The sequence below is a fragment of the Python bivittatus genome, unplaced genomic scaffold (genome assembly GCF_059951505.1).
Source record: "Python bivittatus isolate LINGU-HERP-01145 unplaced genomic scaffold, Pbiv_v1 ctg000160_np1212, whole genome shotgun sequence".
Classification (NCBI taxonomy): Eukaryota; Metazoa; Chordata; class Lepidosauria; order Squamata; family Pythonidae; genus Python; species Python bivittatus.
In genome coordinates this window covers 8074908-8102500 of record NW_028277076.1, presented here as the reverse complement: position 1 = coordinate 8102500, position 27593 = coordinate 8074908, and the positions used below count along the sequence as shown (strand labels likewise).

The 27593-nt window shown below is 44.5% G+C and overlaps 1 protein-coding gene across 1 annotated transcript in view; it reads left to right on the top strand.

Annotated features, from left to right (window-relative positions):
- Positions 1-27593, top strand: part of ASS1 (argininosuccinate synthase 1) — a 73925-nt gene that overhangs the window by 19647 nt on the left and 26685 nt on the right. Inside the window, exons 7-10 of the mRNA XM_088147093.1 lie at positions 8502-8572; positions 9928-9958; positions 20894-20984; positions 25499-25583. Of these exons, the coding sequence (XP_088003219.1) occupies positions 8502-8572; positions 9928-9958; positions 20894-20984; positions 25499-25583 (278 nt within the window). The remainder of the gene's footprint in view (positions 1-8501; positions 8573-9927; positions 9959-20893; positions 20985-25498; positions 25584-27593) is intronic.

The window sequence follows — 27593 nt, the reverse complement described above, 5'->3', positions numbered from 1 at the left end:
ACAGGTAAAGTAAATGGATTTTTTTTTTTGCAACAGCTCTTTGCTTCCCCCCGCCCCTTTTTTTCTTTTCTTGTCCTTTTTTTTTTTTTTGAAGATCAAGTAGCAATAAAACATATTAGAAGTTTTGCATCAGGTCCCTTCACTCCCTCACCGGGGAATCCTTTCTTCTGCAGAAATGCTTGACAACTGTGTTCAATCAATCAAAAAGAAAAGAACAGTTTTGTGTATAAACCAGAAAATTGCTTGAGGTTATATATATATATATATATATATATATATATATATATATATATACAGTTTCCAAGGTCCTGAATTGAAGGCTGGGAGTCAGTGCAGAAAAAGCCTGCAGTGAATTGCATGACTTTATTTATTTATTTTCACACCCACCCAACACCCCGAGCATCGAACAAGCGCATTTCTGTGGCTTTTTCTTTCTTTCTTTCTTTTTTTTCTTTCTTGCCATCTGTTATTTATTGCCTCGGGGGGAAATTTACAAGAGTCCCCCATATGTTGCCAAACAAATTGTCAAATAGACGCGTTGTTAAGGCTCGGCGTACGCGTGTTTTTAATTAGGGCGCTTATTCTATGGGAAAACCGACCGTGGTTCGCCGGCTTCTGCGTCTTTTTTTTTTCCCTCCCCCTCTCCCCCCCAGAAAAAGCCTACTTTAAGGAAGGAATAAGGCCCCCGTGGAAAGCCATTAAGAGGGCCTAGAAAGGACTTGGGCGGACTTTCCAGCGCCTGGGTTATGGGGGTCTGAAAGGGAGCGAGAGCAGGAAACCGGACACTTAATGGGAAAGGCACGTTCGCCCCCCATTCATCCTCCGAACATTGTTCTCCGATTCAATGGAGCACCTGAGAATCTTGCAGGCTTTCTGCCGCTCTCTTTCGACCCGGGTTCCCCAACCTGGTGCTTTCCAGGTGTTGAGCCTCGACTTACAACAGTCCCGAGCAGAATTGTTCTCAAGACTCAGAGCGGGCTGGGCTCCAAATGTTCCTCTGAGTTCCTGCTATGCAAATGTAAATTTTCCCACCCTGTCCTAAGTCAGTGCAATTTCCCCCTCTCATTGTATTGTATTGTATTGTATTTATTTTATTCCATTCCGTTCCGTTCCATTTTTTTATTTTATTTTATTTTATTTTATTTTATTTTATTATTTTATTTTATTTTATTTTATTTTTTTGTATATTTTTTATATTTTTCTACATTTTTCTGTTCTGTTCTGTTCTGTTCTGTTCCGTTCCATTCCATTCCATTCCATTCCATTCTATTTATCCAATGGCCAAGGAAGCAGCAGAACTTCTCACATGTGGACCCAACTCTTGAGACTATCCTTGAGTGTCTTCTTCTGCTGAAGGAGGTGCATCTTCAGTGCATCTAAAAACCTGGGTTATCGTTTCATTTCCTTCTGGCAAGTCATAAACTAAGTCATTCCCTGCCAACTTTATAATGCAGTTGTCCAGCTGGTTCTGAAAGGAGAGCTTTAAATTGTTTCTGGGTCGGGGGTTCCCTACCATCCTAATTCTAAGAGATGTTTAAGACTGAGGTCCGATTTGAATGACCTTTTTCTCCATTTCTCCTCTGACGTTCAAATCCGGTGTGAATCTTAAGGATGGCTTTGGAAAAGGTTCACTCCAGACCCTTTTTTCTCCTTTGGCTCCTCTTCCCTGATTTTTTTCTTTGTTCAAAACACTCAAAACACAACATATTTTAAGAAAAAAAAGGGAGGGGTGCTTAAAAGTATTTCCCTCCCAATGCTTTGCCCGGCCTTGCGTAACAAGTCACATGACACTGGAATGGAGTTGAGTAGTTTATGGTTTAATGAGCCAGATCATCACACTAAGCTGGGATATTATTTTTATTTTCATTTTGTGGTTTGCGAGGACACCTTAGGTGAGCCCAGGAGTTCTATTTTGTTAACCTGATGTAAGGTTTGAATGTTGTGTGAATGGAACCATCTGGTGAGCTACAGTGAAGGAAACCTGGTATTTGGGGAAGGAAACCTAGAGATGAACAACATTTTGGTGTCCAAAGGGCGTACAAGGCAGGTTTTGGAGACGTTTGGAAGGTGTGTTCCCTTCTTTATTTAATGGAACAGGCTTGTTGTAGGATTTTTAGCTCTCTTTTCATGAGGTTTCTCCTTCAGAAAGGGGAGAAATGGCTGTTGGTTTTCAGTGGTCGTGGTTAACGGGGTTTCCCAAGACTGCAAAGAGGAAACTCAGTTGGAAGCTCCCACCACCGTAGACAATTCTGGATTCAGTCAATTAATAACCTATTCTAATGACCTATATGAATCATGGTAAACATACCTGAGTTTCATAGTAAATGGAGCCAAGGAAGAAGAGAGGATGATCAGAATGATGATGATTTATTAAAGTTGTGTGCCAACCAATTCTCTCAATGACTCTGGGCAGCTCACAACAATCAAAGTTTGATAAAATCAATAAAACATTAAAAAAAAATCTTTCCAGCCTCAAACTGGTATAGTCCAATGCTGTCTTCCTGCGTGGTGGTCCACCTAGATGATCTGGCCTCTCTCTCTCTCTCTCTCTCTCTCTCTTTCAGTCTGGCCATCTTTTTTTTTAATATAACTTTTTATTGCTTTTTAATTAATAACGAAAAAGAAAAAAAGTCTCAGTCATCTAAATGCAACAAAATTTAAGGGAGGCCATAAAATAAGAGCTTGATTGGAGTGGGGATTCTGGAGCTGCAATCCCCGATCATCTAGGTGGACCTTCTGAAATCTTAGTTCCACCTAGCGGCTGCTGGGTCTACAATCCCATTACTTGATCTAAAATCCCAGCTTCCAACTACTTCTGTTAGGTGTCTGGAAAGGGGTTAAAACTCTGCTCCAGCAGATGGATGGGTCATGAGGTAGTTCTGTTTTGCAGTGGTGATGCCTTTGTTCATGCCGTTTTATGGTTCCTTGGCTAGGAACTGCACTGGATGGAAGGTTGCACCTATTTTTTTCCTTGTTTTTATTGAGAAAAGTAGAGTATATAAACAGCTCAGACTTGGCAACAATGACCCCAATAAATAAATGAGAAAGAGAGAATCACTAGGTTTTGAGATATTCCATGGAGGAATGTCAATAGAGCTCCTAATAGCTAACCCCGGCTCCTCCTCCAGACCAGAGCAGTGGCTACTTGTATGGAAGGCCACAGTTCAGGGTTAGGTCTGTACAATGAAGGTCCAAAGATGACTTCTTCTCTAGTACAGTATGGAAAAACTCTGCCTTAAAACTCAAAAAACTGTAGTTCCTCCTGAGCTAGATGGATCTAGCTCTAACTCGAGGCTTCAGAACTTTTTTTTCCTTTAAAGTCCACTGATCACATTTTTGGGTGTAGAAATGTCACTCTACGATTAGGAGGGTTGAAAGTGTTGAATGATGATTCCTTGCTGTGTATTCATCCTTCTCCCCTTTAGTTGTAAATCCTTCTGCTTGTGAACCTGGTCTAAAGCAGTGTTTTTCAGCCTTGGGAACTTTTAAGATGTACGGACTTCAACTCCCAGACTTTCCCAGCATGCTTTAAGATGGGTGGACCTCAACTCCCACAATTCCCCAGCCAATATTCTTTAAGATGGGTGGACCTCAACTCCCACAATTCTGGGACAATTCTGGAGAATTCTGAGAGTTGAAGTCCACCCATCTTAAAGTTGTCAAGGTTGAGAAACCCTGAGCTAGAAGCCTTCTCCCACAAACCAGAAGAAAGTTTGTAATGTGGTTCCAGCCGAGTTTGCAGAGCGTGTGCGTAGCCTCCAGGGTGGGCCCGGGGAAGGGGAGGTTAGCCTCATAAAGGGAGAGTTGGCCTCCCCAGTCCGCCTGCATCGCTCAGGGTAGCCCATTCAGGATAAACAAAGAAGAACTTTAATTGACTAATGAGCTCTTAACGAAGAGCAGCTTGGCTGTGGAAGTGTGAATGGTCCCTCCTCCCCTTCAGACACCATGGAGCGTGGACAGCTCCCCGGTGCGTGCCGAGCCTACTGTGACAAAAGGGCAGGAAAAGAACACCACTGGGGTGTGTGTGTGTGTGTGTGTGCGGGTCCGTGCAGCTTCTCATGAATCCTGAACTTAAGGATTAAAGCTATCCAACGTGCACACCCTTGCACGTCTACCTCTGCTCTCAGAAGTTCTCCGGCCTTTGAGTGTCAGCAAATGGGGAGTGTCAGGGCTCCGTTACCCCAGATGTTCATGGATTTAATCCATTTATTTCGCTGCCCATCTCGACAACAACACTGGCCGTTTTGCACAGATTTGAAAGGTCAATTGCTATCTGGTCCTGGGTGGAATATTTGTCTGGGGGACAAAGTCTTCTTCTATCAGTGAGGCCAGCTCCCATTAGCTGGAATAGCATAAGGAAATCCTCAAGGTGCTTCCCAGTCTCTCGTGGGTTTGCCGAAGGGATCCTGACCATCAGGGTGGATTGGAAGGATCAACTGCAATTTACTGATGCTATCATCTTAACTGGGGCTTTACACAGCGTGATGTGATAGTTTTGCTAGCCGTAGCTGTTAAGGGCTAGGTTCAGACAACTCCCAAAGCTTCTTGGTTGTATTAGTGATTTGGGCTTGATGTTTCTCAGTACTTTGTGTTTTAACTTTTGCAAAGTTTGTAATTGTTTTTATTTTATTTTAATTGTGCTCGCCGCCCATTTATTTATCCCATATAAATATATACATGGGATAAATAAATATATAAGCTGTGGTTTATACACTGCAGGAGCTGAGTGCCCACGCAGCACGCTTAACCAAAATGAAATCAACGTTTGGCTTAGCTAACTAACTTAGTTTCTCTCTCTGTCTTTGAAGAGATTGCTAATTTGATCTCTATAACAGCCCTGCCAGTTGATCGAACCAGCAAAGCCGTATTATGTCTGAAAGATAATACGTTCCAAGTTGTCTGAACTGAAGCGATTCAAGCGGCTTCTGGAAACATCTAGAAATAGACCCTGTTGCATTATTACATATTCTTTCTCATTCTGATCATGTCAAGAACCATCTGGAGCATACTTTGAAAACCCATAACAGTGGCTTCAGGAATAAGATTTTCCAAGCGGGTATCCTTGTGAAATTTTGGAGCCAGCGCTATACCCAATTTTGCAAATCTGCGCAAAATGACCGGCGTTGTTGTCGAGACGGGCAGCTGAATAAATGGATTAAATCCATCAATATCTGGGGTAACAGAGACCTGACACTCCCCATTTGCTGACACTCAAAGGCAGGAGAACTTTTGAGAGCAGAGGTAGACGTGCAAGGGTGTGCACGTTGGATAGCTTTTATCTATACCCCATTAACAGTTTGAACGGGGTAAACCGAAACAAAATCTAGAGGAAAGCTGAAAATGCTGGGTTTCCTTCAGCAGCACTGAGCATCTCTCAGAGAACATCCTGCTGTTTTCCTTGTTTGACGAGATTAGCATCACGATATTGCTACGTCTCCTGCTAATTCTGTGCCTGGTGTTTAGTTGCCCGGTTTTCACAGATCATTTCACTTGGAGAAACGTCTCCGACTAATTGAGTGAGAACGATGACCCTGTAAGAGATCTTGGGTTTATGACTGTCTCTGTGTGGGGAGAGGAGGGGGAAGGTAGGACAGGACAGGGGTGTGGAAAGTAAAGGATCTCCAATGCATGGACTTGAAAGAAGCAGACAGAGATGGAATCAGAAATACAGGTAGATCTTGATTAGTGTAATGGTCTATGGGAATGGGAGGAAGAGCCACAGACCGGACAACAGGCGTGGAAAAGGCGTCTCAGCCCACAGAAGGAAAAGGGGCGTGGGAAGCGTCTCAGAAGGGACCCTCCCTAGTTTTCCAGAGAGAAAAAGGAGAGGGAAGGAAAAGGGCTCTGTAATGGTCTGTGGGAATGACCTTGAGAGACAGGAGGAAGAGCCGGCCGACCGGACAACAGGCGTGGAAAAGGCGTCTCAGCCCACAGAAGGAAAAGGGGCATGGGAAGCGTCTCAGAAGGGACCCTCCCTAGTTTTCCAGACAGTAAAAGAAAAGAAGGGGAGAAATGCTTTCAGACTTGCAAGATTCTGTTATTGTAACCTCACAATAAAGGTAATCATGGTTGGTGTTCCTCATCGCTCGAAGGGCCAACAATTAGTGTGGTTAATGAATCCCACAAAATGGACCCCTGATTTGCATTTGCACTCTTCGAAGTGAAATAAAATAGGGCAATTGGTTCCAGCCCAATGGAAATAGGCAAGGAAAAATGTTAAACATAAATGTTTATATGGACCTTAATGAAATATTACAAGTAAAGGATCAGAGGAATATACATATCGTTTAAATTTATGGTTCACAAAGTCACAGAGTAGTAAAATGTGCTTTACTCATAAGCTGCCTAGAGTCATTTATAAGGTGAGTTGCACGGTGTACAAATTTGATCAATCAATCAATCAATCAATCAATCAATCAGTAAAATAAAATCCCCACACTTCCAAATATCATTCCGCAAGATAAGCTCACCCTGACGCAAACATCTTTTTTTTAAACTTGTAGTTTTCTTCTGACGAAATCTTCCTTTTTTCCATTTTGTACCCACGAAGTTGAGCAGTGTCTAAAACCCCACCACAACTGCGTATGTGCTACCCTCGCATTTCTGAATTTTGGGTTGCGTTAAACACAACCCGGTATCAGCTTACGATTGGCACTAAACTGAATATTGATTGATTGATTTTTATTTATTTATATTTCAAATTTGTCACCTCTCATCTCACGACAGAGTGACTCTGGGCGGTTTACAGTCAAAACAGAATAACATTAATTAAAATAGATAAATATTGATTAATTAATGGAAATATGCTTAAAAAAGTCCTATATGATGCTTCCAAGAGTTGCGGTTAATTAGGTGTTCAGTATTGCATTATTTGAAGATGCACTCGCCTACCTTTTTATTGAATTGAAGCAGAAGAAGATATTAGATTCGGATCCTAACCCAGATTTATTGGTGGCTTCCTTCTGAAAGCACCCAAAATATCTTTCTGATAATGTCTGTTTCTAAAATATCTTTCTGATAATGTCTGTTTCTGTTCCCCAAAGACAGAAATGCATTGCAGGGTCTTTAACTGTGGATATATCGTAATGAAACCATGGATGAAACTGACCCACTTTATTTCTTCAAATCTTTTCCCTGAACTGGGAAATAAAGGGAATTTTTTCCAATGTTCATTCTTCAGCTCTTCTCATCCCCAAAACGCCAGGGTTGAAGTTTAAAACTTTAGGTCTGCTTTTGAATAAGGCACCTTGGGCAATGTCTTGTCTTTCCTTCAAGAGCTCAAGGTGGCCTCTTCTTCCTCCCATTTTCCTCCCTACAACAACCTTGCGAGGTAGGTGAGGCTGAGGGAGGGTAACTGGCCCCCAGCCCCCCAGGGAGCTTCTGTGATAGAAGGGGATTTGAACCCAGGTCTCCCAGCCCCACCCAGCACCTTTGCTGCAATGCCACGTAGGCTCTCTTTAGAAGAAAAAACTGTTCAAACGTGGCCCGTGCTTGTTTGTTTCCTTGCCCATCATAGTTCAAAAAAGCAGGAAAATTAAGCCCCTTAATTCTCCAGTGGGCCTGCCTGAAACTTTTTTTATCTATCCATTTTTATTAAACCAATGTTTAACGAGACAAAAACTGCACGCGCTTTGAAAAGAAAGTGAAAAGCAAAAAGAAAAAAAGAGAAAGTGAAAAAGTGAAAAAGACATCAAAAGAAAGAAATAGAAAAGAAAGAAAGAAGGAAAGAAGAAGAGAAAGAAAAAGTAAAGAAAAAGTTATAAAGGAGCAGCTTCTGATCTTCTTATCCACAGTTATAAATGCATTTAGATTTAATAACTCTCTCTCTACTTCCGATACCCCGACCGTGTCCACATTCCCCTCCCCAGAGAATCCGTCTTCAACGGAAGTTGCTTCCAAAGAAACTGAGAAAATGTGAATTTGGCCACGCCAGTTAGTCCACCCGTGATCTTGGCGAGCAAAGAAGTCAATGTCGGAACAAAACCGCCTTGTGCATGTGTGGTCAAAAAGATACGTGTTGCTGTTTTCACACAACAGGATTCAGCCGGCCAGCAAAAGACTTCGTGGCTGCCTTTAGACCACAGGCTGAACTGGGTTTGCTTCTAACGACGTAACATCATGTGCGAAGTCAGTTTTCACGACCCTGTTGATAGCCCAAAGGATCCAGATGGAGCTTTTCTTTGCAAATTTGCAAGAAGGAGAAACCCATGGGAAAACAGGGGGGGGGATGCTCTGGGGACATTGGAGATAAATCTATGAGCTTCGTCCCCCCCCCACTTGTTTTGGGGACCTAAACTTTACAAAAGTGGGGGCTAAATTATTTGAGGTCAAGCAGGAATGATTTTCTCTGCAAATTAAATGGGGGGAATTGCAGTTGGGCACTGAACCACGAACATCGTCTTCTTGTGCTCCTAATCTCTCTTCTTTTTCTTCTTCTTTTTCTTTTATTTTTTTTTATTCTCTTATTTTTATTCTTTTTTATTCTTTTCATGTTGCTACAGGACCACGGTATTCCTGTCCCCGTCACCCCCTCTCATCCCTGGAGCATGGATGAAAATCTTATGCACATCAGGTGAGGACCAGATCGATCTCTCGCTGGATTGAGAGTCCATATTTCTCTTCTGTTTCCAGCAAGGGACAGGCTTCACCAGCTGACGTTGGCACCCCCCCCGCCATGTTGCTTGTGTTCTCTCTCTGATGTTCAAAGATAGAGTGCCTCTGCACTTGGATGCTCTACTGGGTCAACTAAAGAGCATTTGCATTTAACGGATCCATCCATTGGTGATAACTGCCGCTTTTTCAGCTGGTAAATTCCATCAAGTTAGAAAAATCCACATTTTTCTCAGTTTCTTTGGAAGCAGTTTCCGTTGAAGACGGATTCTTTGGGGACGGGAATGTGGACACGGTCGAGGTATTGGAAGTAGAGAGAGAGTTATTAAATCTAAATGCATTTATAACTGTGGATAAGAAGATCAGAAGCTGCTCCTTTACAACTTTTTCTTTACTTTTTCTTTTCTATTTTTTTCTTTCGGAGTCTCTTTCACTTTCTCCTTGCTTTTCTTTTTGCTTTTTACTTTCTTTTCAAAGTAAAAACAGCGTGCTGTTTTGGTCTTGTTAAAAATTTGTTTAATAAAAATGATCGGTAGATAAAAAACGGTTTAGGCAGGCCCACGGGAGAATTACGTGGCTTAATTTTCCAACATATTGCTTGCTTTTTTCGTCTGAGCTGGGTTTGAGGTCAGAAGAAGACATCTGCCATCTTGAATCTTGCGAGGTGTCCTGGGCGAGGGGACAAATTTTGTTGCCTTCTGGATTATTCCAAAATTTGTCGCCCCCCGCCCCCAGCAACACTTTGGATCCATTCTCAAAATGGTTGATGGAAAGATTCAAAGTGGCTAGTTGGGAGATGTGGCTAGTCCCCAACTCTGGTTCACCAGAAAGCAGCTTAGATCATTGGCCCCCCGTCCCATCCCAAGGAATACATGGAATTGTGGGAAACCAGGTGAGAGGAGCGTGTAAGAACAGGTAGACATTTGCACACTCGCCTTGGCTGCCTCGTCAATCAGTCGACGCCGGTGACGAGGCCCCCTGCAAAAATGCCACCAAAGTCTCTCCTTTGCACGAAATTTTGGGAGCAAGTTCTTCATCGTCAAGTCCATTAATGGAGAAACAAGAGGCGTTGCGGGGGAGGAAGATGGGAGGATTTATTTATTTATTTATTTATTTATTTATTTATTTATTTATTTATGGGCAAGGAGTGCCTATAGGAGGTGTGAGGCCAGCTTGGGGGAGAATAGAAAAAGAGGGTTATGGTTTCTGCCCATTTCTCGCATCGTTTTTCTGTATATATTGATGGTTCACTGATACGTTGGTCTTCCTTTTTTGTATTTTCGGCCTTCCTTCTGCTTGGATCTTCATCCTCCAAAGCTATGAAGCCGGTATCTTGGAGAACCCGAAGGTAAGAGGGCCATAAATGGCTTGGAGAAACATCTGAGGATCTTCTCCAGTCCCATGACCTCCCCCTCCCAGGTTGGCTTAACCATGGTTTAATGACCCAGTGGGTCAGCTTCACATAATGCAAGATGGCAAACTGATGTTGGCTTCTATGTGAGCCCAACATAACTCAACAATATTGGTGAAGATAACTCCACAATTTAACTTGGGATAAGGAAGCATAATTTTGCTGTTCTGAACAAGTTATCTTATGGTGGGTTCATTCTGTTATGAAAACATGGGGACAGAACTCCATGGGATCGAGAAATGAAGACTTGTAGATTCATAGGGACACCCCCACCCCCTGTTCCTCTCTTCTTGGACTCTTCTAGACATCCCTCACCCCATTTTACGAGGGCAGGAAAATGCCTTTAGACAAACATTAGATTACTGTGGCTTCCACCCCCAACCTGTTTTGAGCTTGGCTCACAACGTTTCGAAGAAATCGGCAGGCCAATTTTGCATTTAAAAAAAGGCTGTGAACTGGATGTTCATCTCAACGTGTGATATTCTGGACCCATGGTTATTTGAGATTCTTTTTGAGCTCCTAACTACATTGGGGTATTTCAGAAGTGCAAAGGCCCATAAGTATTTGAGTTGCAAGCCTTCTAAGTTGGGGGAATATGGATTAGGCAGGCTCGTATCTCCAATTGTCTCAAGGTACAGCCCCTGAGAAAGACTCCACTTCTTAATTCACATGAACTTGCTTGCTAATTCAGTGCCACTTCACATATGCTTATATATTCTTTGATTCCTCCATCTCAGTGATGGAGAATCAAATGGTGACCAAGTTCTGCTGTCTTTGGAGGGTTCTGGAAACGCTCTAGTGTTTGCTCCGGGGACATCCTGGGTTACCATCGCTCAAGGCCATTGACATTATGACATTGTCGAACCGTTTGGTTGCATTTTGTCGGGAGAGGCTGTTTGGAAGTGGCTAGTGTGGGTCGAAACCAGATGCCCCATTCGCAAACCCCACAAAATCTTGCAGGCCCTTGCCGGAAACCTCCAAATAGAAGCTTTTCATTGCGCTACGCTACGTGAGAAATTGGGTGAGTTTTTCTTCATTGGCTTTATTTAAACAGAAGAAGAGAGCCAGTGTGGTGTAGTGGTTAAAGGCGCTGGGTTAGAAGCCAGGAGACTGCTGAGAGATTTTGGGTTGGTCAGCCACACTCAGCCATAGATAAAGGTCCTGACAGCCCACTTCCAAAAACGTTGCCAAGAAAAATGTTCCTATGGGCCACCAGGAGTCAAGGTTGACTTGATGGACCGTCACAACAACGAACAGAAGAAAAGGAGACCCTCCCTCAAATTGTAAACAGAAGGGCACCTCATATATGTATATAATTTCTTTACAGAATCCCTAAAGGATGGCATAGTTCATGATAACTGTCCATAAGCAATCTAGGTCTGTAAGCAACGTTTTCAGAGGTTGCAAGTCACACCTGGTCTTTAGATCATTGAGGAGTTTGGGGCAAAAGGAGATTTTTCCTAGGTTGAGGACAAGGGTGCAGAGAATCCATTCTGGTGGTCAACCGGGGTTGTCCTCGTAAGTTTTTATATTTTTGGAGGGCTACATAGCTATGAAAACCCCTTTCAAAGTCAGATTAGTCGACGCGAGAACTTCTGTCGAGAATTCAACCCTTGGCGAGCTTTTTCTGCGGCTGTGAACCCTTCGGGGAGTGTATAGTTGCCTTGTGCCAAGCAGAACATGGGCTAATTTGGTCCCCTGGGGGCTGTGGGTTGTGCGAATGCAGCCAGGTTTTCTTGGGCAGAACTGAAGGGGGTGCCCCACCGGTCCCTCATTGTCCCGTTGCGTGCCCACTGGGGAAACAAGGGTGCTGCTTTTGCGACGTCTTAAAGGGAAGAATGGTTTCGTTGCCTGCTGGCTCTGTCTATTTCCACTTCATGCTCTGATGGATTCACTATGCTAGGAGACCTACTTAAACTATCCATCAGCACTAATTAGACAATCAGTCATTGAGGCTGGGGGTAGGCAGAGTGGCAAGAAGAGAATCAGAGAAAACTCCCTTCCACGTAGCTCCAGATCTTCCTAGGCTACTAAGGATGACGCCTTCTGTAAGTGCTTTACCCCAAAATGAGGCTGACTGTTGCATCTCTGCATGATCCTTAGCCATGCTGCCTTCCAATCAACCTTAGCTTCCTTCTCTGTATCCCTGGGACGTTTGTCCCCTGCCATTGTAGAGGGTGGCTGTTGTGTGTGTGATGGCCATCTTGGTTGCTGTTCCCATCACACGTGGAGATGGACATTTCTCCTGAGGAAGGAGGAGATGGACATCTCTCCTCCTTCCTTCCTCTCCCTTCTCTCCTCCCTCCCTCCCTCCCTCCCTCCCTCCCCCTCTCCTTCCTTCCTTCCTTCCTTCCTTCCTTCCTTCCTTCCTTCCTTCCTTCCTTCCTTCCTTCCTTCCTTCCTTCCTTCCTCTCCTCTCCTCTCCTCTCCTCTCCTCTCCTCTCCTCTCCTCTCCTCTCCTTCCTTCCTTCCTTCCTTCCTTCCTTCCTTCCTTCCTTCCTTCCTTCCTTCCTTCCTTCCTTCCTTCCTTCTCTTTCCCACAAGGGCTGATTACATCAAGGCCAGTGAAGAGGCACAGAAGAAGTACCCATCTTCAGAAGAAGTTCCTGTTGCAACTCTGTGTGATTTATTCTTTCGTATCTGCTTCCTTCTGATTGCTTGATTTGGAGGGGAAGCGTAAATGAGATGGGCACATAATACTTCTTCTAATGTCACTTCTGTCCCATTCTGATATCTTTTTAGAGAAGGTCAGGTTCAAATATTGACATATATCTATTTCTTAATGTATTTTCTTACAAAGTAGGCATTTGGAATTGTGTCTCATCCGCCTGTTGCACGTTTTGAAACCTATTTTACCCTGAAAGGTGAATGTTTAAGTTCATCTTATCAATTTTCATTCTTTCATTTGTCTAATTTTTAGTCTATTTCGTGCTGTTTCCACAGCCATCTAATTTTTTTTTAAAAAAGGAAAGAGTGTAATTACTGTACGTGGATAATTTTTTTTCTGTGCCTTTCTGCTTAATCTACTAGATTAGATTAAGAGATAATGTCCGTTTGAATTAAAACACTTTCTTTGTATCAAGCTGATTCACAAAATCTGAGCCTTGCCGGTGATGGTTTAGATTTTACTTGATTCTCTTAACCAACCCTAACATTTGCATGTTCCTGCATTTTTAATCCTTTTTAGGTTTTTTTTTTTCTGTTTTTCATTGGAGAGCTGCATACCAAATTTGAGAAACTGCAGTTTTAACGGTAACTCTCCAAAAGTGTGGAATTAGTTATTTCATGAAGATGCAGACTCAGATGATTCTTTTCCCCATCCCTTCCCTTCTCCTTTCTCTCATCTTTCAGTTTCCTATTCCTTCCTTCCTTCCTTCCTTCCTTCCTTCCTTCCTTCCTTCCTTCCTTCCTTCCTTCCTTCCTTCCTTCCTTCCTTCCTATCAAAACATGTTCGAAAAGGCCAATTTTTCTGGTGTTTGTCTCTTTGGGATGGGTGCCCTGGGAGTCTGATTGCTACTGAGGTGGGAAGAGCGGTCCCCATCTGCCCTAAGTTGGCCCCAAAATCTTTCCTCCCTCCCTCCTTCCCTCGGAGAGCCCCCCCCACGAGAGTCCTGCCAGTCGAGGGATTTGAAAACAGATGGTTGAGCTATTTTCTGCCTCTGTGAGGCCTGATTGAGGAGCAATGAGGCAGCTAATGCTGAGAAAGATAGAAATTTACTTGCTTTAACTTCATATGGGCTTCTTGAAAAGACTTCATTCAGTTCCAGCCACAACAATATCAACTTGGATGAATAAACCATTTGCGGCATTGATAGCTGTGCATCATAGTTTAATTCATGGACCATTTACTTCCAATTTTTTCCCCCTCTCCTCTCCGGCCCTATTCTTTCGGCTTCCCTCCAGCCCCCCAGCCCCCTCCCCTCCTTGCATCGCCCCTTTAAAGATGGCATTGCAATCCCGTTCGCCTGTCGTGGGGGATAAAGGGGAGGCATTGATACCCCATCGGAAACCTGGCCCACAACTTGGACTGACCTTTCCAGGGGAAGGAGAAGAACCACCCAAGTCAGCAACCCAGGGATTATTTTTATTTTCATTTCTTAAAGTGACTTCAGTTTGCTGTTGGTTGCTCAACCTGCAGACCCGCCCTGGTTGGGACTTTAGATATTCCCGAACTTCCTGCTCGCCTTCCCTTCTTTCTCTGCTCCGTTCTGGTCCTCCGGATGGAGGATCTGGGCGATTCCGAAACGCAAAACAGGTTGTTCCCTGTTCTTCCCAACCAGCAGGATCACAGCCAGAAACAGGAGATGTAAAATTGAAATCCCTGGTCCGTGTAATTGGACCCCCCCCTCCGTTTGTGGGTTTTGAGGGTACCTGCGTTTGTGTTGTTAAGCAAGCAATACAAAGGGGGGCTGCTTTTTTTTACATTAAAGATATAGTTAAGGAGGAAGGAAAATGAAATGAGAAAAAAAAATCTAATCTCTTCTACTTTATACGAGGTCACGCAACCTTCCACCTTTAATTTTCTGTATGGGTGCATCTTTACGTCGTATTTGTACATTCAGGTTTTGTACAGATTTGCTCGGCGGCGTTGCTGATGCATTAGATGTGTCATTCACTCACCTGCACGTTTAGCCACAGGCCGAATTCATAGGCTGGACCAAGCCCTGGTTTGTTTTGCCCACCGTGTATTGAATAAACCGCCACAAACTGGGTTTACTTGTATTAAGCCACCAATCGTGGTTTACAAACCACGGCAGCTGATTCATCCCGCTGCATCAGGGCTTTGGGGGCCCTGTTGATGGAGCTGTAGTCCAGCTGGAAGAGTTGTCGTTTGTATTTCACAAATGCGTGTTGCGATTGGATGAAAAGAGCAGGAGGACCGCTGTTTGTGGTGATCTGAAATCTACCACAATACGTAACTCCAATGTTCTAGTTCAACAGTAGCTGGTTTGCTTTCCATACAGGAGCAAATGAATACCATTAGAATTCCAAAGTTTGATGAGCTGGGACAGGGCTCACTTTGGATGTTGAAAGCCTCTTTGGGGCACTCTCACAAGATGGGCGAGTGGAGTCCCTTGGAAACAGTCTGCGTTGGGCCAACACACTCAAAGAGAAGGGAATTTCAGTTGGTAGAGGACCCAACATTGGGTGGAAGAGTGGATTCCCTAGAAGACAGAAAGGAAAATTCAGAACAATCTTGATTTGCTTAGCTACGTTTAGTTATTTATTAAATTTATATCCTGCCTTTATTCAATTTGTATCCCTTCTTCAAGTGTTCTGGACCCCATGTGAAGAAAAAACTGGGCCAACTGGAACAGGTTGGGAGAAGGGTGGCAAGGATGTTCAAGAAAGTAGATGCAAAGTTGACCTATGCTGAAGCTGGGTATGGTTAACCTACAGAAGAGAAGAGCGTGTTTTTCAAATACCTGTAAAGGTGTCACACCAAAGGTGGTCAATACCATTTTTTCCCATCATTTCAGAGTGCAGGACCAGGAGAAATGTTCTTAATTGTAGGCAAAATAAATTCTACATGGACTTCAGAAGAAACTTCACATCAATAAGAGCACTATGACGGTGGAATCAATGATCTAGTGTAGTGTTCCTCAAGCTTGGCAACTTTAAGATATGTGGACTTCTACTCCCAGAATTCTCCAGCCAGCATGATGGCTAGGGAATTCTGGGAGTTGAAGTCTGCACATCTTAAAGTTGCCCAGATTGAAAAACACTGATCTAGAGAGGTTGAGAACCCCTTCACTGGATATGGTCACGCAGAAGCTGTCAGAGATGCTGATTTGGGATTCCTGCACTGAACAGTAGGTGGACCTTGATGGCTTCTCCAATGTCATCATCCCAAATGGTTGAAAGACTGAGGGCAACATTGAGCCCAGTGGCAATCAAATAACCTAGGTTGCCACCAAGAACGTAGCCAGCAACCTCAGTTACAAGTCACGTGTCATCAAAATGATGCATGGTGCCATTGCACAAATGACAGTATGGTGGTACAACTTGCATCAGCCATGTTGTGACATCTGATGCAAGTACTAAATCGTGTTATGCTACATTTGCTACCCCCTGTAGCCTTCTGGGGACCTGGTTCTTTACTTGGAGCCAATTAGTCATTGGGAACTTGATTCTAGTCTCTTCTCTGTGAAACCACCTCATTCCACATCTCAGAGTTGTACCAAGGAAGTGTTTCTTTCTTCTGGCATTTGCACGAAGATATCAGCCAGGAGGACATAATCAAAAGCCCTAAGCCAACTGTGGTGGGTCTTGCACTGAGTCAACATAGTGTGATAATGGTGGCTTGTACTAACAAACCAAGATTAAGCAAGCAGTGATTCGATCTGCAGAGAAAATAGCAAAGCAAGTTATTCCACTTCCCCCAAGTTTTCAGTTGTTCTTTCTCACTTGATGTTCCAGCACTACTGTGCTCAGTGAGTCCTCGTTTATCGATTCTAAATAATTTTGAATCTGTCTTTCTACTTGAGAAGTGCTCAGAACAGCCAGCTCAAATATTGGAAGACAAAATTTAGAAAGACAGAAAGTTGAGCCCAAGATGATTGAGAACTCTCCTATAGGGATAGCTCTACCATGGAATTTCGATCCATAACTTGGTTATACTTTGCAAAAGATACGCCATGCTTTTTCACATTCTTGGGGTCCTCTTTTTCCTTTAATTTCTGCAGAATTTGGGATTGCTCCCCTCCCGCCTGCCATTTGCACCATTTTTTTCCAGTCCTGTTGGTGCTGAATTTCTGATCAGAAGTGATAAGATTTTTTTGTATAGAGAAAAGGGTTCCTGACTCCAGTTGAACATTCCTGAAATTCTGGTCTCTCCCAACCAAGGCGAATTAGTAGGACACAGAAGATCTTCTTGGTTAGGGTTAGGAGGATAGCTGTCAGTTTTACAAGGGAATACGTCCTCTTGTAATAGAAGTTGTAGATGTATCAACTCTCAGTAGCTATGACTCCCAAATGGATGTTTGAAATGTATTGTGTTGAAAGATAGGTGTCACACATGGGTGTAGAACATCAGGGAAATGGCCATTCTTTCCTTGTCTTGTTCATGAACGTCTGAGGAATCTCCAGCAATCTTCTGGCCACTGGTAGACCAGCAGGTGGTGGGCTTAGTTGGACTTTGCTGCCATATTTCTCTTTTCCTACCAAAGATTCCACTTTCCTTGAGTTTTGCTCTGGGGTCCATGGTGATGTCATTGCCCAGATCCTCTTGGTGTGCAAGTGGGAAGCAAATTCTCCCCTCCCCTCTGCTAAGCTCAAATTTCTCTTGCCCATCTTGTCCGCTGCTTTCGGGGAGAGGACCGGGTGCTGGGACAGGACGGAGCCATTCTTCTGGGTTTGGTTAACGGCAGTGACATTGCACTTTCTCATACCGGTTGAGGGAAATTGATCTGCATGGTTTAAATAATTAAGTTGCTGTCCCACCACTTTGTCGTCCTTGCTTTCTCCCATCTGTTCTCGGTGTCTGTTTGATGGGATAAATGCTTGGGTTGGACATCAGCCAGCAACCTTTCTAAGTGGAGTCTTATCCAGTGATTTCAGCAAGCTGGTCATTCTGAAGAGGAAGCACATTAGACTTTTTGTCATCCCTGCATTAGATGTGTCCCCCTAAGAAGGACCCATCTTTCGTTTCTCATAGAGGCCAGTCAATGTTCTGAGCTAGGTTGCTCTTGATGGAGCAGTGATGCCTTTCTCTGTTTGTTTATTTTAAAAAGCAAGGGAGCTCTTCCCCTGTTGGAAGGAAGTCTACCAGATCTGGACTGCAAAACTCTAAACCACCACCAGGTGGACGTAGTATAAGAAGTTCCTGCAACTCTTGACTACCACCTGTGGTCAGCTGGAGGGTTGCATCCTAAATCTTTTGGCCCAATGGGAAGTTTTTGAATGGAAACTGGATCCAGCCTCTCCTTGCTTGTTTTCTTGCAGACGTTTCGTTACCCGTCTAGGTAACATCTTCAGTGCTAGAAGGGAGTGGGGTTTGCTCTCTGTTTATATACAGAAGCTTGCCCTGTCAGTGTTGGTGGGGGAGTTGTTTTTTCTTGGGAGTTCCTAGATTAGGCTGTTGTTTCCTGCTTGATTGTTTGTCTGAGTTGGTACTGATAGGGCAAGCTACTAGATATAAACAGGCAGAAAACTCCACACTCCCTCGCAATGATTAAGTGACCTAGTTGGGTAATGCAACATCTCCAAGAAAACAACCAAGCTCAGAGAACCCCAAGAATTCCGCAGTTTAACCCAGAGCTACAGATATTCTCTTCTGTTGGGACCATCATATTTCTTCGAGGGGACATTCTTGAGGAAGGGAATTCCCAAAACAGAAAAGAAAAGTTGGCTTCAAAATTAAGCTCAGCACCAATGAAGCTTAGCAAGCAAGCAGACAGTTGCGTGACTTGGTATGTCACTGAATGCAGATGATTGTAGTTAGGAAACCAACATGTAATATATACGAACCCCACCTTGATCAACTTTATTAATAACCGGGACAGGCGACTCCTTAAATTTCTGGGCCTGTGGCTCATTTGGGCAGCCCTGGGCTTTAAAGAGTGAGGACTAGCACCTTGAACTGTACCCAGAAGGCAGATGTTGCCTGTGGGAGGGTATATGCAGACTGCAAAGCCAGAAAGCTTAGCCTCATGGCTGGTTTGGGGCAAAACAATAATCCAAATTTATGCAGACAGTACTGAAACTTAATTAGCAGTCCATGGCTATTCGTGATCCTTAAAGGTGGTCTTAAGTTCAAGGCAGTTTTGAGTTTGGGCCTCTGCAGCTTGCAAGGAAGCCCCCCACCCCTTACCAAGTAGAATACGTTGAATAATAGACAGCGTCATTCATTTTTGTTTTTTTCTGAGCATTTCCCTCCTTCTCCCCCCTCCCCACTTTGAAAGAAATGGGTCCCCCAACTCTACTCCCCCCACTGCATACCTCCAAACGTTGAAATTTCTCCAAAGTGCTTGAGGCATACAGTAATTATGGGAAGAGAGGTTTTTTGTGTCTCCCCCCCCCCCCATCAGCCCTGATAAGGCACCCCTGTGCTATAAAATCTGGCGAAAGGGAGGGGGGAAAAAGAAATATATTTATACATAAAGGTTGATGTGTTTTCAAAATGAGTTTTTGCTTTGTTCCTTTATTTCCCCCCTGGGTGTATTAACCTCAGGGACATTGTCAAGAAAACATAGTCTGCAGGATCACCTGCTGGGGTCAAGAATAATCATTAGTTTTTCGGTCAATGCAGAATAAACCCCCATTTCTCGGCGGCTGTCTCTCGCTCGCTCGCTCGGCTTTACCTCTCTTTTTCTCCCTGAAAAAGCTCACACTTTTCTCTCCTTGCCTGACTTTTCCTTCCAGAGCTATCTGTCTCCAGCTGTGGGGGCGTCAAAGAAGAAGATGAGATCAAGTTGAGGGGAAAAAATTGTCTGATTTCACTAGCCCTTTGTTCGCAGACACTTTCTGCCTTCGGGTTTTGCAGAGGGGGTAAACCTCTTTCAGAGTGTCTTTATCTCAGCTTGGGCAAACTTCAGGCTGTTTGGGAAAATGTGGGCCCGAGAGGAGGGGGCCGGGGTGCGGTTAGGCATGTGTGCAAAGACCTGGGCAGGACAAGCACGGAGGCTTGATGGAGCCCCCATGGGCAAAGAGAGTCTAGCTCAGATCATGCTGGTCAGGGACCATAATAAAGGTAGTATTGTTACTAGCTTGGCATGCCAAGAGTTGGGCTTCAACCAGCAAGGATGGAGCCTTGCCTTCATGTCCAACTGAAGTAGGTCATCTTGGTGAATTAAAGAGTGGTTTTCTCCTTAAAATACAGCCGGTTAAAGGAATGTGCAACTTTTCCAATGCATTGCGTTTGTATCCAGCTTCTCCTCCCGGATCTCAGGGTGGGGGTAGAGTTTCATCCTCACAATGATCCTGCAAGGTAGGCTAGGTTAGGTTGAGAGACAGGGACTGCCTGGAGGTACCAATACGTTTCCATGGCTGAGGGTGACCTTAAATTGGGCTTTTCCTAGCGTAGTTCAACATTTTAATCACTACACCCCACTAGCTCTCCAGGGATGATCTCCAACATCCAGGGAGTCTTTTCTGGGACCTGGAAGAGTTCCATCAAATGCATGACCGTAACATCTTGATGGGGTGAACCCAACTGGATACTCTGATGCCCAGTGATATATGGCTCCTGGTCTAGAGATGTGAAAATTGGGGCAATTTGAGTGGAATTTCCCATCCTCTAAGTGGAAATGAATCTAAATATCTTTATCAGGAAAGCATTGGCCCAAGGCAGTGTTTCTCAGCCTTATCAACTTTAAGATGTGTGGACTTCAACTCCCAGAATTCCCCAGTCAGCATGCCTGGAGATGCATTCACTCCCAGAATTCCCCAGCCAGCATGCTTTAAGATGCGTGGACTTCAACTCCCAGAATTCCCCAGCCAGCATGCCTGAAGATGCATTCACTCCCAGAATTCCCCAGCCAGCATGCTTTGAGATGCGTGGACCATGAGGGCTAGATGCTTGTCACTTCAGTTTCAAGTAGAAATGGGAATGGCTTGAGCCTCAACAGGGGAACTGGGGGAATTCTCCAGGCTTCTCTGCCACCAATCAATAAAATAAAAAGAACTGATCAAAAGTCATCAGTGTCCATCCTTCTTCCACAAAGCGAGACTGACTTTTTCTTTGCACTTTGCTACAGAAAAGAAAACCACCAGCACGCCCTAGAAAAATCTGTAACATTCCAGGGTGTGCGTGCATTGTAACGTCCACCGTTAGCCGTTACGTCTATTGACACGTAAAAGTCTTCAGCTTGGGGGATTTGGCGCAGGGACCACGTTATTTCATCTTCCCTTTCTTTCTTCTTTTTGCAACAGAACCAGCCGCCTCCTGGCATCTACACAAAGACCAGAGATCCTGCTACAGCTCCAGACCTTCCGGACATCTTAGAGATTGAATTCAAGAAAGGTCAGAAGACCAGATTCAAACCCAGCTGGATCAGAACGGGTGCCACTAAGACAGTCGTTGATAAAATCCTATCTAGGGTGAAGGAAGGAATGGTTTTGCTCTACGTGCGTCCCATTTAGAGGCAGTTACCTAGTGGAGTGGGAAGCGATTGAGAAGAAATGGAAGGATGCTCTTTTTAACCCAGTTCACCATTGGCTTGTGGAACTTACTGCCACTAGATGTGGTGGCCCCCAGCTCAGATGGGTTGAAAAGTTGCTGGAAGAAAGGATGGACAAAACAGTTAACTGTAGCTTCTGGTCCTCATGATTCTGTTTTATGTGCTTCTGGCAAACCTTTCTTTAACAGAAAGGAGATAACTTTTAAGAGTCATCCCAAGAACCTGGACGTTTTGTCCTTCTATGTCCCTCTAGAAGAGGTAGTACTGAAAAACACAAACTCTGGTTTCCGTCACATCTTCTCCATCTGTCAAAATCTTTCACTGAGCAGAGGGCTGGGAAACACGCGAGAGTGAACGCTCTGCAAGAAGAAGCTGTTTAAATTATCATGCAATCTGGGGGTTACGTAGTTCTGGCCATCCCACTTGGAGAGATTCCACCTTGATTTTCCTACAGGTCTGTAAGTCTCTGCTTTCAGCATCTCCCTTCCTTGATAGGAGCCCATTTGGAACCCATCAATAACTGGGGGAAAAGACCCGACAGCAGCTTTCCTTCCTTCCTTCCTTCCTTCCTTCCTTCCTTCCTTCCTTCCTTCCTTCCTTCCTTCCTTCCTTCCTTCCTTCCTTCCTTCCTTCCTCCCTTCCTTCCTTCCTTCCTTCCTTCCTTCCTTCCTTCCTTCCTTCCTTCCTTCCTTCCTTCCTTCCTTGCAGTGTCCTACTTTTCAGTTCCTTTGGGGTCTTCTTTCTGCTTGCAGGCCTGGAAGATAGGCCACGCCTTGTGATGAGAAATTCAGTCAAATATCCTCGATTGCCTTGAGCTTAATTCCAGTCCACAGAAGAATTGTGCTAGGCACTTAGCCACAGAGTATTTGATAGCGGTGGGAATATTACAACTTCCTTACGGGCTGCCTTAAAAAATGCACTGCTCGTTTTCCAGTGCATGGAAGATCCTCCTTATCTGGTTAAAACAAACACCTGCTCAAACTTCTGCCCATTAATGCTCCTGGTCAGGCTTTGAAGTCTTTTTGAAAATACCGTGATGTTAGTTTTAATTGCAGTTTAATTGAAGGTATGGCTTGCTGCAGAAGAAGATTAAAAATCAGAATGTTGCTTTTTAGTTTTCTTGGCAATTGAGATAGGCCGCGTGCTTCTGATATTCAGGGGGTGAAGTTCTGTTTTAGTGAAATGATCAACCATGGGATTAATGTACAGTTTAAGTTAACCAGGAGTGAGCAGATGACTATCAAGTGATTGATTGATTATCTGCCATCAAGTCATTTTCAACTCCTAGCAACTATATCGATAGATTTTCTCTGTGACGATCTGTCCCTAACCTCTTCTTTCAAGTCTCCAATGGTGTCCCCATCACCACTGTAACTGAGTACATCCTCCTTGCTGCTGGTCGTCCTCTTCTTCTCTTTCTTCCCATTGATTAATTGACTGATTAGGTGCCATTGAATCAGTGTCAACTCCTAGCGACCCCGTAGATAGGTTTTCTCCATGAAGACGTCCCCATCCTGATCCTTCAGCTCTTCCAACAGTGCCCCCATCACCACTGTAACTGAGTCCCTCCACCTTGCTGCTGGTTGTCCTCTTCCTCTCTTTCCTTCTCCCTTCCCAGCATCAGAACCTTCTCCCAGAGAGCTGGGTCTTCGCATAATGTGTCTGAAGCAGGATAATTTGAGCCAGGTCATTTGTGCCTCGAGTGAGAATTCTGGGTTGATTTTTCAATGATCCATTGGTTTGTTTTCTTAGCTGTCCATGGTCTTCTCAGGAGTCTTCTCCAACACCAAAGTTCAAGGGTGTCCACATTCTTCCTATCCTGCTTCTCCAAAGTCCAACCTCTGCTTCCATAGAGGGTCACGGGGAATACCGTGGCTTACACGATTCTGATCTTTGTAGGTATAGACACATCGTGGCATCTGAATATCTTTTCCAAGGCCTTCATGGCTGCTCTACCGAGTGCTAATCTGCAGCGTATTTCTTGAGTGCTTGTTCCTTTACTGTTGACATCTGATCCTAGAAGGCAGAAGATCTCCACCACTTCAATATCTTCGTTGCCAATTCTAAGGCTGGTCATTCTACCTGTTGTCATTTGTTTGGTCTTCTTTATATTTAATTTTTCTTCCCACTTTTTCACTGTGCTCTTTGACTTTTAGTACTAGAACTTGCAGATCCTTTACATTTTCAGCTCTCCGGGTCGTGTCATCAACGTAGCGCAGGTTATTGACGTTTCTTCCTCCAATTTTAAAACCACGCTCATCTTCTTCCAACCCGGCTTCCCTTCATATATATTCAGCATATAGGTTGAATAAATAAAGGGAGAGTCTTGTACCTTTACGTTTTTCTTATAATTTCATTTGAGAGGTAGGACCCAGTGCCTGCTTAGAATCAGTTCAATGCTAGATATACGAGACACAGGGTTTGATGTATACTTCTCCACCAGAAATCCCCGCTCGGTCACACTTCAAAACCCACCTGTTCATCTGCAAGAATGTCTGCTAAATTTGTCCAGTCTAAAAGTTTCCAACATACCGGCCTCGCCAAGAACTTACAAGCAGCACTGAATAAAGCCAGAAATAAATTAATTGGTAGAGGAAGGTAAATTCTTCATTTCTCCCCCAGCTAAGCTAACTCAGGAGGGCTTAATCGCTGACGGTGGGTTTTTAGAGACACCCATGTAGGTTTGCTTTGAAACAGGCCCTTTCATCTGATCAGTTACAAATCTAGCAGAGGCATTAGAAGTGCTAAATTGGGGTGTGTTAATGCTAGTTCCCCCCCCCTTTGTGTGTGCAAACTAAGACTTTTGGATCGTTGATGGTGCAAACCCACAAAATGGGTTAATTCAATCCCCAGTTAAGGATCTTGTACACACACACACACATGCATAAACTCTTTCCCCCCCCCCCGTCTCTCTCTCTCTCTCTCCAGCCTGCACACCCATTGTCACTCCACCTCTTAGTTAATTTATTTGAAGTCCTAATCTAATTATTAACTCTTCTAAAAGGGATAAGCAGCTTTGTGAAACAATGCTGGTCCTCCCCGGGCCAGGCGAGTGGCGTCAAATGGCCCCAGGAAAGGTGACAATGGGAACCAGATGAGCCAGGGAGCGTCTACCCTGTCAGCCAAAATGAGATTTAGGGCTCCTAACAACCGGGGGCTTCTATTTAATAGTCATTTACAACCAAATTGATAAACTCTCACGCCTGGTAGCCCACCTTTTATTATTTTTTTTCCTTCCCCCCCTCTTTGCAAAGTTAAATAAAATCCCACTCGAAAGCGGGTTGGAATGCGGGGAGACTTTCCAGACGCAGCGGGATTTGTCATGAGGACTAGAAAGACGGCTATTGAGGGCTGATTAGCCCCACTAAAGCTCTCTATGGAAATGAGGAGGGCAGATGGAAGACAGATTAGCTGCAAACGGGCTCTTTCCTTCGGCTTTTGTGGGGTTCCCCCCCCAGCTGCCCACCGCGGCTTCCACGCCTTGTTTCCGTATACATTTATTGCTCATTTCATCCTGCTTGAGAAGTGGAAAAGGGGGGGGGAGGCCTTGTCTTTCTATTTGGCGGCCACCGTTACCCTTCCCTGTCGGGGCACCCCTCTTTCCCCCTTGTCACCGAAAGAGAAAGGTGTAATAATTAATTCATGGAGCAATCCCTCATCCATAAGCTGCAATGGGACCCGGGAGACGACCCTATTCACTCTTGGCAGGCGGATAACAAGGAACATAGAGGGGATTTGTCCGCCAAGCCATTACAGGGGCTGTGGGTGGCAGGTCCGGCCCCCCCTTTCCTCCCCCCACCTTTTCAGCCGATCGTGGGCCCCCTTGGCTGGTGGAACAGAAGGTGTTCTTTCCCCAAACAATGATCAAGCATGAAATTTAATTAGCCGCAACCTTTGCTGCGTTTCCAGCTCTCCCTCCCCACCCCAAAAAAAGACAGCGATCAGGCGGGTGGGAAGGAGGGAGAATTAGGTGGGGGGGATATTTACGGCTTTTTTTTTTCTGGGGCTCTTTTCCTCTGGAGCCTCATATTGTACAAGGGGTCTCTCTCTCTCTCTCTCTTTCTCTCTCTCTCTCTCTCTTTCTGCCGCCCCCCCCTCCCCGTGCGCCCCAAATCTTTTTAAATGCTTTTGGAACGAAGCGGCTTAGCCCAGTTATTTGGAGTTCATATCTGTCACCTCTATTTAACAGCTTCGAAGGGAGGTTTTCAAGAGGCGCTCTTGACGTTAATAAGGCGACTCAGGAGTCGGGTTCTCCACCTTACGAGAGGGAGCAAAATTTGCCCCTCTCTGGGCCAGACCCCTGCCTCCTCCCCCCTTTTTTTGCCATGCTAATCTAGCTTTTTTTGTGTCCTGGCAGGTGTCCCCGTGAAGGTCACGAATGTGAAGGATGGGGCTGTTTACCATTCGTCCCTGGAGCTGTTCACTTACCTGAACGAAATTGCGTAAGTGATTTGGGTATGTCCCCCCCCTCCCTGTCCCACCATGCCTCCGTTTTGGTTCATTTGGCCCGCATCAGTTTTCCAACTCCAATACCGAGCCACGGAGTCCTGCAAAGAGTTGGGGAACTTAAACTTTACCTGTCTTTGCAAAAAAACTCATCTCTTTTCTGGGCCAAAAGTGCAAATTTAATTCCTTGTTGGGGATTAAATCAGATTGTTACCTAGATGGCTTGGGGTGGTCCTGGCCCGCTGGTTGCTAAGTTCTTCCTCTTTTTCTGAAAAAGAGAGAGATGTCCAACAGGCTCGCTTGAACACAGAGCTCACAGTGGTGAGAAGAAGGGCAAGGTGGTTCATCTCCATGTTGTCATTATTGCAGCTGGGAACAACCCTACTTTGATTCTTGGCTAGGCAAGATCCAGAGTAAGAGTTCAAAGGGTGGGCTAAGTTTGAGAAGAAGCAGGACCAGCTGGGTTTAACTGGTTAGTGCAGTTGGGACAGGTTATTGACTAATTTAGGAACACCCCCAGAAAGACTTGTGTCTCAAACACTGGAAAGGCATTGCCATTCATGAGCTGGGTTCACGCAATGCCTGCATTTCACCCGATAAGCAGGGTCAATTTTAACCTTGGAGTATTTTTGTTGCTGTGATGATGTAACCACAGGCTGTTGGTTTTGGTTTTGGTTAAGTGTATTTGTGAACCAAGAAAATGGGGCTAATTGAATCATCTGGATGAGCATGTTGGGTGAATCTGGGCACTGTAAACCAAGACTGTTGATTATTTTTGGGAGGGGTGAGCTGCCCCCTTGACCGTTCAATGGTATGCTGAAACTCCATCCCCCAAACTAGATAGAACTGAGACATTACCAAGACGTTACGTGGTTTAATTTTAATTGTGTTAAACACCATGTGATGATTGACTTCCCATGTGTTTAATACTGTTTTGGTTCACAAACAGAACTGCTTCAGCAGTGACTTTTTGAAGCCCCCAAGATTTTAGCTAGCCTCATCTTGTCCGAAAGGTCCAGATTAGGTTCTCCTGGTCTGGGCAATATTGAACTTGATTGATTGACGGTGTAAGAGTTGGTTCCTAGATCGCCAAAGATTCAGGAATCTGTTCTGTAAACAACCAGCTGCGACCTTCTTGATCATCAGGGAGAGACCTGCCCTCTTGCCAGATCTGCAGAAGGCTTTTAGGAAGAAAATTAAAAAGTCTTCGCTCCGTCCTAAACTCCAAAGAGATATATTGGTTCCCAATGGAAATTAGCTCAGTTGCTTGAATTCTTGCAACTCCGTCCCTTTTGTTTCAATAAATCTTGTTAAAGAAAACTTGGTGAGAGTTGCGCTTGGAGAAGAATTGCTTTTGATTTTAAGCAGTGGCCAAAAAAACCAGTCTTCTTTTGTAATGGTCTGTGGGAATATCCTCGAGAGACAGAAGGAGGAAGAGCCACAGGAGGGGCAATGGTTAGATAAGAGAAAGCTCAGCCCACAGAAGGAACGAGAGGGGAGAAAGCATCTCAGAAGGGACCCTCCCTAGTTTTCGGGACAATAAAGGAAAGAAGGGGAGAAATACTTTCAACCTTGCAAGATTCTGTTACTGTAACCTTATAATAAAGTAGTGTTAATACTCACGGCATTGGTTTCCTGTCCGGACTACCTCAAAGGGCTGACACCTTTGGCCTAAAATAGTTGGGGCTGTGCAGTTCTTCACTTTCAGATCCAGGAAAGTGCTTCAAAGCATGCAGGGGCCCCTGCCTGCAGGTCTTCATTGCTGGGAAAAGCCATAGCTTGGGGTGTTACTCTTGACAGGTATGCAAACCATTTGTAGGGAGTCTGGCAGTATACAACTTTAATAAATAATAATATTTTTTTTAAAAATCCCCAGCAACTTGACAACATGCTGCTGGAGAACTGCTGTCAGCCTTCTCAGAATTCCAGGGCTAGTTGTGGATTCTAGGATGATAATTCCAAAATGTCCAGAGGATGCCTTGAAGGAACACAGTCCTCACTGCCTT